The 14,119-nt window shown below is 41.3% G+C and overlaps 1 protein-coding gene across 1 annotated transcript in view; it reads right to left on the reverse strand.

Moving 5' to 3' along the window:
* DNAH11 (dynein axonemal heavy chain 11) overlaps positions 1 to 14,119 on the reverse strand; it is a 281,146-nt gene that overhangs the window by 120,070 nt on the left and 146,957 nt on the right. Inside the window, 8 exon segments of the mRNA XM_032483875.1 lie at positions 198 to 321; positions 1,249 to 1,411; positions 5,315 to 5,508; positions 5,779 to 5,940; positions 7,501 to 7,740; positions 9,051 to 9,153; positions 9,812 to 9,977; positions 12,709 to 12,913. Coding sequence (XP_032339766.1) covers positions 198 to 321; positions 1,249 to 1,411; positions 5,315 to 5,508; positions 5,779 to 5,940; positions 7,501 to 7,740; positions 9,051 to 9,153; positions 9,812 to 9,977; positions 12,709 to 12,913 — 1,357 coding nt within the window.

Consider the following 14,119-nt stretch of genomic DNA (forward strand, 5'->3'; position numbering starts at 1 on the left):
GTCCATGGAGGAGTAACACCTCCGATCTGCAAGCCATCTAAGAAAGCAATACACTTCAAGTTAGGTTTATAGATTTCTCCCCAAAGACTTCTCTGGCAAACATCTCGAAGACAAATTATCTCTATTTAAAGTTCACTGAAACTACAGATAATTTGTCTTTGGGGAAGAACTTTCACGGAATGTGTTGGTTTAATCACCTGATGCCAGCAAGTCATTAATCAGCACGAGGAAGCTCTCATCTAGAACCTGGGCATCTGTCAACAGGAACACAGTGGGCATGTTCTTGGCTCCAGCTCTGATGTACAAATTGGCAAGATCTACCTGTAAGGAAAGGGGGCCATCATTCACGTTCTGTCACAAGGCTGATGTGGCCCTGGGAGCACACGTGTGTGTGCTGGGGAGAATGGAGCAGCTACAACGGGAGACTGTGTTGTCCCTTCCCTCTGTTTACAGACTTTCCTCTGTGAACTGCTTCTTATGGGGGGCAAACAGCAGGGCATCACCTCCACTTCTGGCTTATAATGATGAGAGTCCTGCCTGTGGCTTAATGGAGCCCAGGGACGAATACAGGTCCTGATGAACAACTCCCTTTTCATCAAGTGACAGCAAATTTGGTAATGCCTTCGTCAAGTGATGCAGCAAAAGGAAGCTTCTGCTCATTACAACTGTCCACTTCATTGTCTGGTTATGTATTCAGTTAAGTTTTATTTAGTAACATGGAAATCATGTGGGCTTTTTAAATTTTTTGGTTTAAAATAACACTTGCCACAAACTCTAACTGCTATTTTATAAGGACCATGGGGGTTAAAAAAGCAAAATTTGAAAAACACATTGGAGTTTCTTGACTGTATTTCCATCACATTTTATTTTCATAATCGTATCCAAAGTGAAAGAAATCTCTTTGCGTTTATAGAGAAAGTATCTTTGCCACCCCTCCTTTAATCACACGGGACTATGAATACTTCTGAGTATCAAGCATGGGCAATGCAAAAGAAAACATCGTGTTTGTGTAAGGAAGTATTTAATAAAATATTAATAAGATATTTTCTGAGCCAAGTCTACAGGCTTATAGGCTTATAGACCTATAAATGTTCGTAGAAATTTACTGTTGCTCATTTGACCCTGGAGGAGAAACAGCCAAAGGCAACCAAGTCCCCTGAAGAGTCTCCCCCACCCCCACCTCCCATGGCTGACGAGCGCTTTTATCCACTGGGCAGAAGGGGAGCAGGGCTGCCTGTCACTACTCACCTGGAATTCCTGGACGCCAAAGCCTTCGGTCAGAGTGATCTGGAAGACCTCAAGGCTGCAAATGTAAGCGGCCAGGCGGGACAAGCTCTGCTTGCCACTGCCCCCCACTCCAATCAAGAGTGCGTGACCCTGAGGGGTCCGCAGGAGCCGGCTGATGCGACACCTGGCGAGAGAAAGCGCACCCCCAGCAGATGACATCCACGAGCCTGGGGACTACTTCCATTCCACTTTTTTGATAAGTATTTAGACACTAAATTTCAATTTTTATTGCAAACTTTTAGTCCTTGTTCCCATTTCCCTGTCAAAGATTCTGCCTGCATCTGCTCCCCCATCACTTGCCTAACAAATCGTCCTGGCTAATGACATGCGGACTCTCACCGCTGTATTACCCTCTTCCAGGATAAGACAGAACACAGGCACAAGGCCTTTCATCGAAGCGTCTCAGTTTTCTGATCAGCAAGAAAGATCCCAACCTCCCATCAGCATCCGTGTACAAGGACATCAGAGGGAGAACGTCTTTGTGTCAGAAGCCTGAGCTGTGGAATTACTTTGGAGAAAACAGATTTGTTTGGACCAACAAATATCTCATGTGGGATTTACTTCACGCAGATGACACACGCACCTCTTTATTGGATCCTTACCTCCTTTGCACTAAAGCTTTCCCTGGATCTCGATTTGTTTAAAACATTTACTGAAACCGTTAGAATCCCAGGGTGAAATTTCTGGCAAGGTCAACGAGTCCCTTGTTCTGTATTATCCAAGAGATTCTGAATGCATAAACTACTGATATCATTGCTGCATTTTATAGTTAGGAATAAGCTGGCTTTAATCAAAATGTAGGTTTGGTTGAAGAAATATGTCATAATTATGTTATGAATTAAGAAAAACAACAAAACAAAATGTAAGCATATGGAAAACCAAATGCAAAAGAAATAGACACTTGTATTTGTTCTAGGTTGCTTTCCTGAAACGAATTTAAACTTCAAGCCCTGAATTAACCACAGAGATGGTATTTTTTAAAGAGCCTTTTTTCAATATCTTGTAATAGCCTATAATGAAAAAGAATGTGAAAAGAAATATATATATATGTATAACTGAATCACTATGCTGTACACCAGAAATTAACACAACATGGTAAACTGACTATACTCCAATTTAAAAAAAAAAAGAGCACATTTTGTAAAAATGAAGTTGGGATCACTTGTACTGGGGCCAACATGTATGAGCATTTCCTGAAAACATTCAATAACCGAAAAGACAGGTTATTTTTACATGCTCAGCCGTCCCATTAAATTTTACTTTACATGACCACACGACAAAACCACCTTGGGGAAAGCTGTAAAATTACTGCCCTGAGTGAGACCCCAAGTTACAAAGCACGGTTTCCATTTCATTTTAACGTATGCTTTGAGGTCTATAACTCAGCAGAGCCTCTCAGCGGCCAAGTTCCTTTCTACGACACTCAAGGACACACCCTGAAATCATCTCTAACACTGAGTAAGCCAGTTTCTAATTCATCACCCCTGATCACAGTAACAGCCGTGCCTTTTAGGTCACTGAGAACGCTGTGTTGAAGGATTATAGGGGAAGACTCTTCCCTCAGCTTTGAAAGACCTTGAAGGACCTCTCTTTTGCCTGAGCCACGACAGACACACACACTTAGTCTACACTAACCCCACCAGAAACAGTCACTCATGACTCCCTTATAACAGGTCAGAGAGTCTAACTGAAGTGTCCTGTGTGTAACCGAAGGATTACAACCGTAGAGGGATCAATAAAACATCAATACTTAACGTGCTTATAACAGCTGATGATGGGAGACCTCCCAAATTTTTCTTAGACATTTGGCCTAACTCTTCTAAAAACGGAATCCCCCACATTTTTTTGGTCTGTTTGAATTTCCTTCCTCATAGGCTTCGTTCTTTCTTGACTTAATTTTAATCACGACTTCATTCTTTTAATCTCTGCCCAAATGTCACTTGTTAGAAAAAACCAGTGGTGATTAATTGAATGGTGTCCCCCACCCCTGAATTCATATACTGAAGTCCTACCCCCACGTCCCTCAGAACATAAGCCTATCTGGAAATAGAGCCTTTGAAGAAGTAACTGGTTAGGATGAGGTCATATCTAGGTGAGCGCCTTACCCAGTATGACTGGTGTCCTTATAAAAAGGAGAAATTTGGACATAGACGCACACAGAGGGAGAAGTCATGTGAAGACCAGAGTTAGGCTGCTACAAGCCAAGAACTACCAGAAGCTAGGAGAGAATTCTGGAGCAGATCCTTCCCAGCACCTTCAGAGGGAACATGTCCCTCCCAACACCTTGAATTCAGACTTCCTACCTCCCGACTGAGACAGTGAGTACCTGTTTTTCTAAACCACTCAGGTTGTCATGTCTTGTTACAGCAGCTCTAGACAATGAGAAATGATGGTGCAGGAGAACAGGGTTGAAGTAAACATGCCATTGACTTCCCAAAAAATCACATCACTCCCAAGCTAAAACCTGACCAAAAGCTTCTCACAGCATTTAGAACGAAATAAACCCCTTTCCTTTGGTCACAAGGAAATGCCCTGTGTAAGTGAGGCCGGCTCCTGCCTCCCTATCTTGTTGTGCACTGCTCTCCCTGCTTCTCCACTGCAGCCACAGTGACCCTCTTTCTGCTTTTGAAAACACTCAACTCTGGGGCCACATGAAATCTGTCTGCACCTAGAACGTTCCTCCTCCAGATGTTTCCCTGCCTAGCTCCTGCTTACTATTTCTGCCTCACCTTAAATGTCACCTCCTCACATAACTATACAGTCCCTCTTTAGGAATCCTCGTGTGTATTTCTCAGAACCAACCAATTTTATTTCCCAGTAGGACACATCATTTTCTGACATTTTTCTTGCTTATTTGTTCACAGCCTTATAAATGTCCAGCTGCATCACTAAAAACATAAGCTTGACTAGAGAAGACTGTCTTGTTGGCTGCTGTGTCCCCAGTACGTAGGGCCATGTCTGACAGCAGGGGTGCCACAGACGGTCACATAACCTGTGCACTGCACAAGGTGTGAAGTCTAGGAGGTGAGGGAGAGCCTTGTCAGCCAAGCTTTTCACCAGGAGAGGGGCCTTTTCTAATTTTCTGCCCTGAAAACATGGCCCCCTTTTTTCCTAATTTGCACATGAGTACTGAATAGGCTGGCAACATTCCTCTTTAGCACTCAGCAGGGCCTCAACAAACACTTAATCAAGGAAAATCAATTTGAGTCCATCCTGTCTCTGCCACTTAGGAACCTTCCCATTTTGAACAAGTCACTGACCTTTCTCTTTCTGAATAGTCTTACCTAATGGAGTTACAGCAAATCAAATTACGGCTCTGAGGAAACTTCAACAAGTAGTATACCTCTGCGAGACAGTATGAAAATGGTGACATAATTTATAGAGGCAACTAATAGTTTTTTTTTTTTAAAGGATCCATGATACCTAAACCCGTTATCATTTGTTTATTCATTTCTATAAAGATTATCTACTATAACACAACTATTATCATGTTTGGCCTTCTCGTGTTGGATGAATGTAAGCAACAAAAGCTCTTAGTGACCTTCTCTGAATCAGGCCCACACATTTCTAGTTACATAAACTAAGGAGATATGGATGATTTTTTGCAGAAGATTTTCTCATCCGGCTCAGATTATCAATGTACTTTCTTAAGTGTGGAATTCAATTTCCTTCCTACACATGAATGTTCTCGAGGCTTTCTACAAGCTGTCTCCTGCTTTTGACATGATGACTGGCTGCATTTACTGGTGTGTGACATATTCGTGTCACTCGAAAGGTTTGTGGCATACTATCTATTCTTGTGTTCTCAATCAAGTTTTTCTTTTTGTTTTTTGGTTTTTTTTGAGGCAACACTGGTTAACATGGTGTAAGTTTCATGGAGACACTTACAGTTTTACACTGTATGGCAGACGGATAAGAACTGATAGTCCCGAGTGCTTACTCTGATCTGCTGAATCACAACACCAATTGTGGCTGAATCACCCAGCCATTTTTACTTTGTGAACAAGCATCAGGACAGTCAACTCACACGTGTTGCATGGCGTCTTCAAATAAAACGAGGTGCATGGCAGCATTGAGTTCATTGTAGTTTTCCAGTGTTTCTGTAAGAAAAGTCTTCAGCACCTCCCAGTCCTTCACTGGCATGTAACAGGGGTCTTCCCTGCCATTAGCAAAGTGGCAGTAGATGAGGGGTTGCTGAAGCAGCACACGGCTGTCAACTCCCTGCAGGAGGAGGAAGAGGAAAATAGGGTCACGTCAACCACTGAAAACGATTTATCTGGAGGGAGAGTGACCTACCCAGGGAAAGGCTTGCAAATCAGTCCATGAGCAGTTGGGAGAAATGCTCCCAAGTTCAGACCAAGTGTATTCTGGAATCACAGCTCTTTCAGCAAGGTAAGCAGGTGTACAATTCATTCACGTCCTTATCTAATTTCTGCCCCAATGCCAATTAGTGCCAGAGCACACAGTGACCTCTGATGTTCATATGCTTACTTTAAAATATTTATTAGCAGTTTCCAGCATTTTCTTCTGAAACAAATCACAGTCCTTTGCGTCTATCAGTTTGTCTCCATAAACACGAGAAGATTCATGAAGCCACAGGCGTATTAAATCATTCGGACCCTTTAAACATTCAGGAGAAGCAAATAAAATCCCCTACAAGGCAAGAGTGGGAAAAGCTAAAAATTCAGGAGCTAATGCCATTCCAAGATAATATTTCCCTCAGACAGACATTTTCGTTAACTGTATACTGAATTTAGCAATTTACTGAATGACAAAAAGTACTATAAAAAGTCATATATATATATATATATATATATATATATATATATATATCTCAATAGTTGGACTCTCTGATAAGCAGCATTAAAAAAATTAACTATCATTACAGCCATTTTAAGAAATGCAGCTAAGACAATATTTCAAAAGCCAGCCCAGGTCCTAAATACTGAGTCTCAGAACTTGTGACTATTAATTCTTCCATGAGTTCAGTTTCCAAAACCAATGTACAAACAGCTAACATGAAAATCACAAGATCATAATATTTGTTATTCTAAAATCCTCTTCTATCATTTAACTTAAGTCTTTAGTTTCACAGATGAAATAAAAGAGACCAAAAGTACACTGCCTGAATTCACACTTTGTGGGTAGGCAACCCATTTGGTCTCCCACTTTCCCTCAAGACTGTCCTTCAGAATCCTGGATTCATATAGAGCCACTCCTCCTGGAGAAAGTCATTTTGCCCTGAACTCACAGGAGAACACCAAGGGGGTGGTAGAGAATCAGATGCCAAAGGCTAATTAATTATTGGGTGATGTCAGGTGTAGCTGCCAGACTGGGTATGAATGGTGAACAATTCGGCCTCTCACCCCAAGGCCTGCCTTCCTCCTAAGACTGAAAATTTGCTTTTAAACAACACTTGGTTGAGCACGGCCTTTCAGGAAGGTGCTAGAAACAGAGATGAAAAGGAATGGTCCATGTCCTTAGGAAGGAAGCTTTTGCCTCATGCAGCATTACAGTTTGGAAGCAGTTGTGGAGTGATTTAGAAAAGAGGGTTAGGTTAAAAAGAAACAAAAGTCACCAAATATAAAGAAGTCTCATGAAGTTTTCATATGCAACTACTTTACTACTTCTGTCACAAAAGAACTTTAAACCATGAATAACTTTCCAACTACTTTTACACTACTGAAGGGGCCACACAATTTGGATATTTTCAAAATCCCAAGTTTTGAGTTCCCTCTTTGGAATGTCCTTTCTAAATCAAATACATCAACACTGTCCTTTTACTAGGTAAGCAAGTTAAGTGTCAACACCAAGCCAAAATAATCCAGCAATTTAAGAAACTGTAGTTTCTCTTGATGGATGTTTCAAAATCTTATCACATAAATATTAAAAAGGTGACAAAGAATCCCTCTTACTTGGCACAAAATGAAACACTCAGATATTTATACAGAATCAATGAAATTGGGAGTCTAGACCTCCACCTTCACTTCTGTTGCTAAGTCTCTAGAAACCTAAGAGGAATTACTTCTCACATTGACAAAATGGGAATAAACTTGCCACACTTACTTCACAAAGAAGTTTATGGAGGAAAATGAAAGAATACATTATCACATGTACATAGCTAAGTCTGAAACTAAGTTCTATGAATGAACGCCATCCATATTACTATAATCAATGCTCCATTCAAGACACAACATAGAGCCACCAAGGTACCTGGAAGATGTTTGACAGGTCTCTCAGGTTAAAGAGGTAGTGGAATTTAATGGCCGTGGGTAAAAAGTTACGTGTCATCATCTGATGGAATGCAATTGTGGCCTGTATCAAAGTGGGACCACTCCTGAGAACTGAGGATGCAAATGCTTGCTGCTGGAAATGGAAACTCAGGATTTGGCTGTAGATGGTGTTTAGTGCATCCAAGGATGGAAAGTTGAAGGCAAACACCGTGAAATGTCTCTGAAAAGAAAAGCAAATATTAGAGTTGCATAAAATAGAAAATGTAATGGTACCAGTAGATGACCAAAAAAAAAAAAGGAGGTGAGGTTTTTTCATCCCTTCCTGTATCCATGCCCACTGCCATGTAACATGGTGTCGCCTCCCCCCTCGCTGGACTCTCAGACTGGCCATGTGACTTGATCAAGCCAACAGAATGAGGTGGAAGTAACAGGATGCCCGTCACTGTCAGAGCCCTGTGTATTTCCACTTGCTCTCTTAAGGCTCTACCTTTGCCATGAGTTTGACAGGCCTGGTGGAGATGAGAGACATAGGAAGCAAAGCCACGTTGTCCCAACCCCAATCACTCCAGCCGATGTCACCCTACACTAGCTGACAGTTGCTCCCAAACATGTGAATAAGCCCAGCTAAGATCAGCAGAGTCACCCAGCTAAGTCCCAACTACCTGCACATCAGCAAGTAAGCAACACTGCCTGTGATTCACTGCTGTTGTATGTATGCTGGGGGGGGGGTGGCAATTATTATGTAAAAGCTTACATACACACACAAAACCTGCATATGTTTATAGCAGCTTTATTCACAACTGCCAAAATGTGCAAACAACCAAGGAATCCTTGAACAAGTAAATGGGTAAACAAACTGCAGTACATCCAGACAACGAGGACTATTCAGTGATAAAAAGATATGAGCTATCAAGCCACGAAAAGACATGGAGGAATTGTCAATGCATATTTAGGCTAAGAGACTGAAGCTAGTCTAAAGAGGCTACATACTGTACGATTCTCAGTTTACGACACTCTGGAAAAGGCAACACCACAGAGACAAGAAAAGGATCGGTGGTTGCCAGGGATTCAGGGAGCAGGGAGGGCTGAACAGACGGAGCCCAGGGGATTTTTAGGGCAATAAAACTACTCTGTAAGATACTTTAATGGTGGATACCTGTAATTATACATTTGCCAAAAGCCACAGAATGTATAACACGAAGAATGAACCTTAGTTAGTAATAACTTATCAATATTGGTTCATCGATTGTAACTAACGCAGCACACTAACGCAAGGTGTTTATAAATGAGTTCGGGGTGAGAGGGAGGTTATAGGAACTCTGTACATTCAGCTCATTTTTCTGTAAACATAAAGCAGCTCTAAAAAAGTCTATTAATTAAACTAAGCTTACATGCTTACCCAAATGTCCAGTAGAACCATACATCCTCATTTTTACTCAAAAGCACTAAGAATCAAGAGCTAGCATGTTTGTGTATGACATTCAGGGGATATTTGGGGGAATTGAGGGGAGAGCAGTACTCACACCCTACCTGTAGTCTAGGGTTGATAGTGAAACTGCCCACCTTTGGATTCATGCAGGCAATATACTGACAGCTGTGAATTTCTTTAAGCATCACTTTCTGTCTATCATACCTGCAAGAAAGAAAACAGAACCTTAAAACCCAAAACTCAAGATGGTAACACAACAAAACCCACCACTGCGTAAGGACTTCAGCACAAATTGTCTCCTCTGATCTCTATAATTGCTCTGTGATGGCGGGGGGGAGCTTGCTGGCCTGTCTGAGCGTCATAACTGAAGCTCAGAAAATTGAAGGCTGCATGGCTGCTTTGATGCCAGAATCAACATATGGAGCTGAATCAATACCTACAATTACTGCTCACTGATTCTCACGTGAGTCTGGTTAGAAATGCCCACTGCAAGACTGGGGGCTCTCTAACATCAGGGGCTGCAGACTGCAATGCCCAGATATTACCAGATAGTTACATCTCACACAATAAGGTCAAGCTTCTGCTAAGCAATTTAGCGTGAGTTAATAAACCAAAGAGTTTAGTGCTTAAACTGGGCAGTTCATGTTTCTAAAATACTTTTTCAATCCAATTCTTCCCAAGATACAAAGAAAACCTATTCCATTTAAGAGGAGCAAAGGGGGATGGCAAAGTGAAACCCAAAATTGTCATAGAAGATGCTCCTTAGAAGAGAAAGAAATTGGGGTAATGCCATTTTAAAAAGCTTATCCATAGTAATAATAATTAGCTTTTGGTAGAAAATGAAATACAAAGAATCGCTTACCAGTGTCCATAATCAATATGCTGTCGAATCAGCGTGTGGGGCTGAACAGTGCCATATAAGTCCACTGCAGGCATATTCATGTCATCAATGAAATAAATCAATTTTTTATTTCCTCCTGGACCATAGTTACGACCAGCCTTTTTCTCTAGAGGTTTCTCAAGAACTCCTGAAACCAAGACACATAATTTTTTCTACCAGATAAAATGTAACCTTCTCTTTATACATGCTATAAATATGTATATATTTATATATACATATAAAATATAATCTTACTCTTTTGAAAAAAATTTTCCTCACCCTCTGCCCATTTCATCCACTCTCTGGGTTCACTACCACCTCTCTGCAGGTTAGTACCAGACACGTGTCTCTGATCACTTCCTTCCATGTCATGCTCTCCTGCCAACCTCTACCCTTTCGCCAGAGCTCCCCCAGCCTCTCCTTTCCCAGAGTCAACATCAGCTCCACGGTCTCACACAGGCCACCACATCTGAGACAACACCATTGTTGATCTGTGCATCGTCCTCCCCTGGACCTGCTGTAATACACGAACCATGGCTGGTCCAGCCAGCGCCTGGTCAATCAGACCTTGTTTATCACACTTGCAATAGAGTCTAGGGACACCTTAAGAATTTCTCTCATCTCTCTTCTTGGGTCATTGGGTGCAGAAGTGAAAGAGGATATTTTACGTAGACATTATCCTGTGTGCACATCAAGTTACATTTCTTCACGTGCCTATCTGACTTGGTGTCGATACACTTGAGAGAAAATCATGAATGTAGAAAATCGTGAACAGTGTAGATCTGAGATGTAGTATCTAATTACTTGCCAGTTCTTGAAATGGACTATAAATAGCTTGAGGACAGGAACTACATCATGTCCATTTCCGTGTTCCTGATGGCAACCCCAACAAATAAGCAACTTGTTAAATGAACAAATGAATGGATGAAGAAAGACAGAATGAGTAAGTTAAGAAATCTCTCTTCCAAGCAGCAGACCTGTAGTTCCAAATGCTTGCTGGACCTCAGTTCCTAAAAGGCACTGGTACCTGGATGTCTGGCCAACATCAAATATGACTATTCCCAAACTCAATTTAGCATGCCTCTTCCCCCCTCACAACCTGTCTCTTCTTTTTGACTTCTGTGCTCGTTTATGGGATCAACACTCAACCAGTCAGCCAGAGGCAAAGCCCTGATGTCATCTTTCCCTCCTGGTCCCTGATCTGCCCAACCACAGCCTGCAAATAGTACCTCATGTCTCTTCCTTTTTGCCTCTCCCTCTACAACTTTCATCCAGGGCAACATTTCATTCAGCTGGTACACTGCTCAGGGAGGCTGGTCTCCCCACCACAGGCTTCTCCTCCCAAAGGAGAGCTTGCATCTTATCAGTTCCTTGCACCCCATCAATGGCTCACCATTTCCCATCATATAAAGTATGTTCCCTTCCACTGGCATCTCAGCTCTCTCTACAGTTACAGTGACCAATCATCCCAGGTTGCCTGGGACAATCCCAGTTTTAGCAGTAAAAGTCCCAGATCTCATAAACCTTTCCAGTTTTTGGCAAACTAGACAACCAGGTACTTCATTCTATAATATAATTCTAACCCACCACTCTGTACTTTTCCCTGTCTTCTACTTGAGCACTATGCTTCAGTCCACTTCGAGATTTAATTAATTGAATGTGTCCCACCATTTCCTCTTTCATGTGTTTGCTTAAGCTGATTCTTCTAACCTAAGTCCCTCTTTTGCTCTCCTACTACCCCATCTCAAAGGTTTGAAATTCTAACTTTCTTAGGTAACCTAGCTCTTCCTATTCCTCCTGCTAATAGGCAATGTCTAAATCTATTCATGCCTGTATTCCTTACAAGAATTAGCAAGATAAACTTTGTTCAACTACTGAACTGTAGCCCTTATCCTCCACTGACAACTTATAAGGTGATCCCTTCTTCTGTGTCTGTGAAGGAAAAACATGTATTATACACAGTGCCTGGGAAAAAGTAGATAAATAATATACCCCTGATAAAGAAATGAATGAAATACTTCTGAGTCAGCTTTTCAACTGTTCCATTCACAAAGATGAGGAAGACAAACTCGATTAAGAAAGAGATTAGAGAACAAACATTCTTGTCTTAGTTCCTGATGTCAGGAATACGAAACTTCGGTCTCAGTCTCTACTAATGTAGCTAAGGAAACAGCTACAACTCACGCAACACAGAAACCACATTCAGGTCAGCTCAACAGGTTTAATAAACTGCTGGACAGCAGGGAGCTTGGCTGCCCCCACACAACATAACCCCATCGCTCTGCTGGACAGAGGGACAGACCTCCTACCATGATCATATGGTAGTTTATACTAGTTCTCTCTTTCCCATGTCTACTTCGTTTGCCCTTCTGAATTTCGAATGCCCCAAATCCGTGTGGTTCTTTTGATTACCTTGACACATGTCTTCAACGATTACAAATTATTCTTAGAGTTCTCCTAAGATTTAACTAACAGCTCATGGCCTGTCATTTCATCAATATCGTCTGAATTTCGCCGTAAATCAATAGCTTACTTGAAAACGTAGCCAGAGAATTCTTCCCTGAGTATTTTCTTACGCAGCTGGGGCTCCATGAAATTAATTACAGGTAACCAAATGGTTTAGGGGCAAAGCAGTGAACACTGTTGATGTAAACGCTGCCTGCTCTAAAGAGCAATAACCCAAATAAAGCCATGATACAAAAAGCCAAAAGCACCGTATTTAAACAAAGCTTATTTACCAAGAATTGTAGAAGGAAAAACACACTCCTAAGCGGAATGTCTAAAGCTTAGAAAAAGTAACCATCCCTTTGGGTTGCATGTCCTGGCCTTGACAGTTTCTCATCTCTTGTTTCTGGAGTGTAAACAGGACGAACACTTACCCTGCAGAGCGGCAGATGTGGTGTAGTAGTTGAAAGGCACACGGGACACTATGTAATCCTCGGAGAGACTGGCCAGCATGTCACCTACAAAGACTGTTTTTCCCACTCCAGCATTTCCCACCAGCATTAGTGGCTGTCCCTTCTCAAGTAACAACTCTATGAAATATCTCAGACGAGTTGTCTCTGATGTGTGAACCACAACTCTCTGGGAGGAAACACAGAATAAGAAAAAGGTCAGAGAGACAGGCTTTCCAAAATTTTAAACCTGAATCAACATAGCCCTTTTAGAATTGAGACCAAATGAATTCTGAGTTCTAGTTAACACCCGGTAGGAGACAACTTATCTAATTTTTTGTTTCAAATGATCAGTTCAGACATCATGGCTTGAATAGGACAACTGGGCAGTGACAGCCAAGTGTTATAGCAAAAGCAGCTGATTTATATTTTCTAAGTAAGTGCCAGCACCCAAGACTCTCTACCATGGCATACTTTGCTCAGTCTTGTGTTCGTCATACAACGGAACACAGTGGGTGCTCAAGAAACTGTCCACTACTCTTTAGGAACTGAGAAAACATTTGAAAAGTCAAGCTACGTACAAACAAAAATTGGAAGCAATGCCTTGACCCAGTAAGCTTCAGTGGCAGAACGATGAGGCGCATCCACACTAAAGGGGTTCAGTGCAAAGAGACACCAGTTTGGAGAAAATGGTATCTTTAAGTGAAATAATCACAAATCCAAAGAATGGCTGAAACTCATTGTGCATTGTTTCGTTAAAAATTTTTATAACAGTGTTTCTGTTTTGAAAACTGGCTATTTATTTTGATTCCACATTGTTTCACAAAGAATTTGATGTGGCTTCCAGGAATACGATAAAATGAACATAAATAAATAAAAACGAAAGTCAGAGAATGCAGACTAATATGTAAGATCAGGAAAAGGGGTAGCAGATGTAGATATGTAGGAGACAGAATCCTGCATGGTGATTAAGAGAGAGTTGACAATTTCCTGCATTTCTTGGTGGTCAAATGAAAAAGGGGCTAAAAAAACTACATGCAGGATTCATACTGCTCATAAGAAAAATACACAAATTTTTATAATGGATAAAGTTCTTCCCTGCGTGGTTAGCATATACTGAACACAACTGAGTATTTTAGAGACCATTCAAGATCATCTTTATGACTATGAACATTTACTCTAGAACTTTATTTGAATTCAGTGATACTCTCTGGATCTGAAAGGCACAAACTGGTCTGTGCTACACTGAACAGTCCTAGGTGACTTTTAAAAATTACAGTTGATTTTCTAATATTTTTTCCTTTCTTGCTGCTAGATGTTATCATTTACTTTTTAATTTGGCTCTTGGCTCTTTTCTTCACATATTACTACCAATAATTAATACTTACTGAGAGCT

This window comes from Camelus ferus, chromosome 7 (genome assembly GCF_009834535.1).
Source record: "Camelus ferus isolate YT-003-E chromosome 7, BCGSAC_Cfer_1.0, whole genome shotgun sequence".
NCBI classification, from domain to species: Eukaryota; Metazoa; Chordata; class Mammalia; order Artiodactyla; family Camelidae; genus Camelus; species Camelus ferus.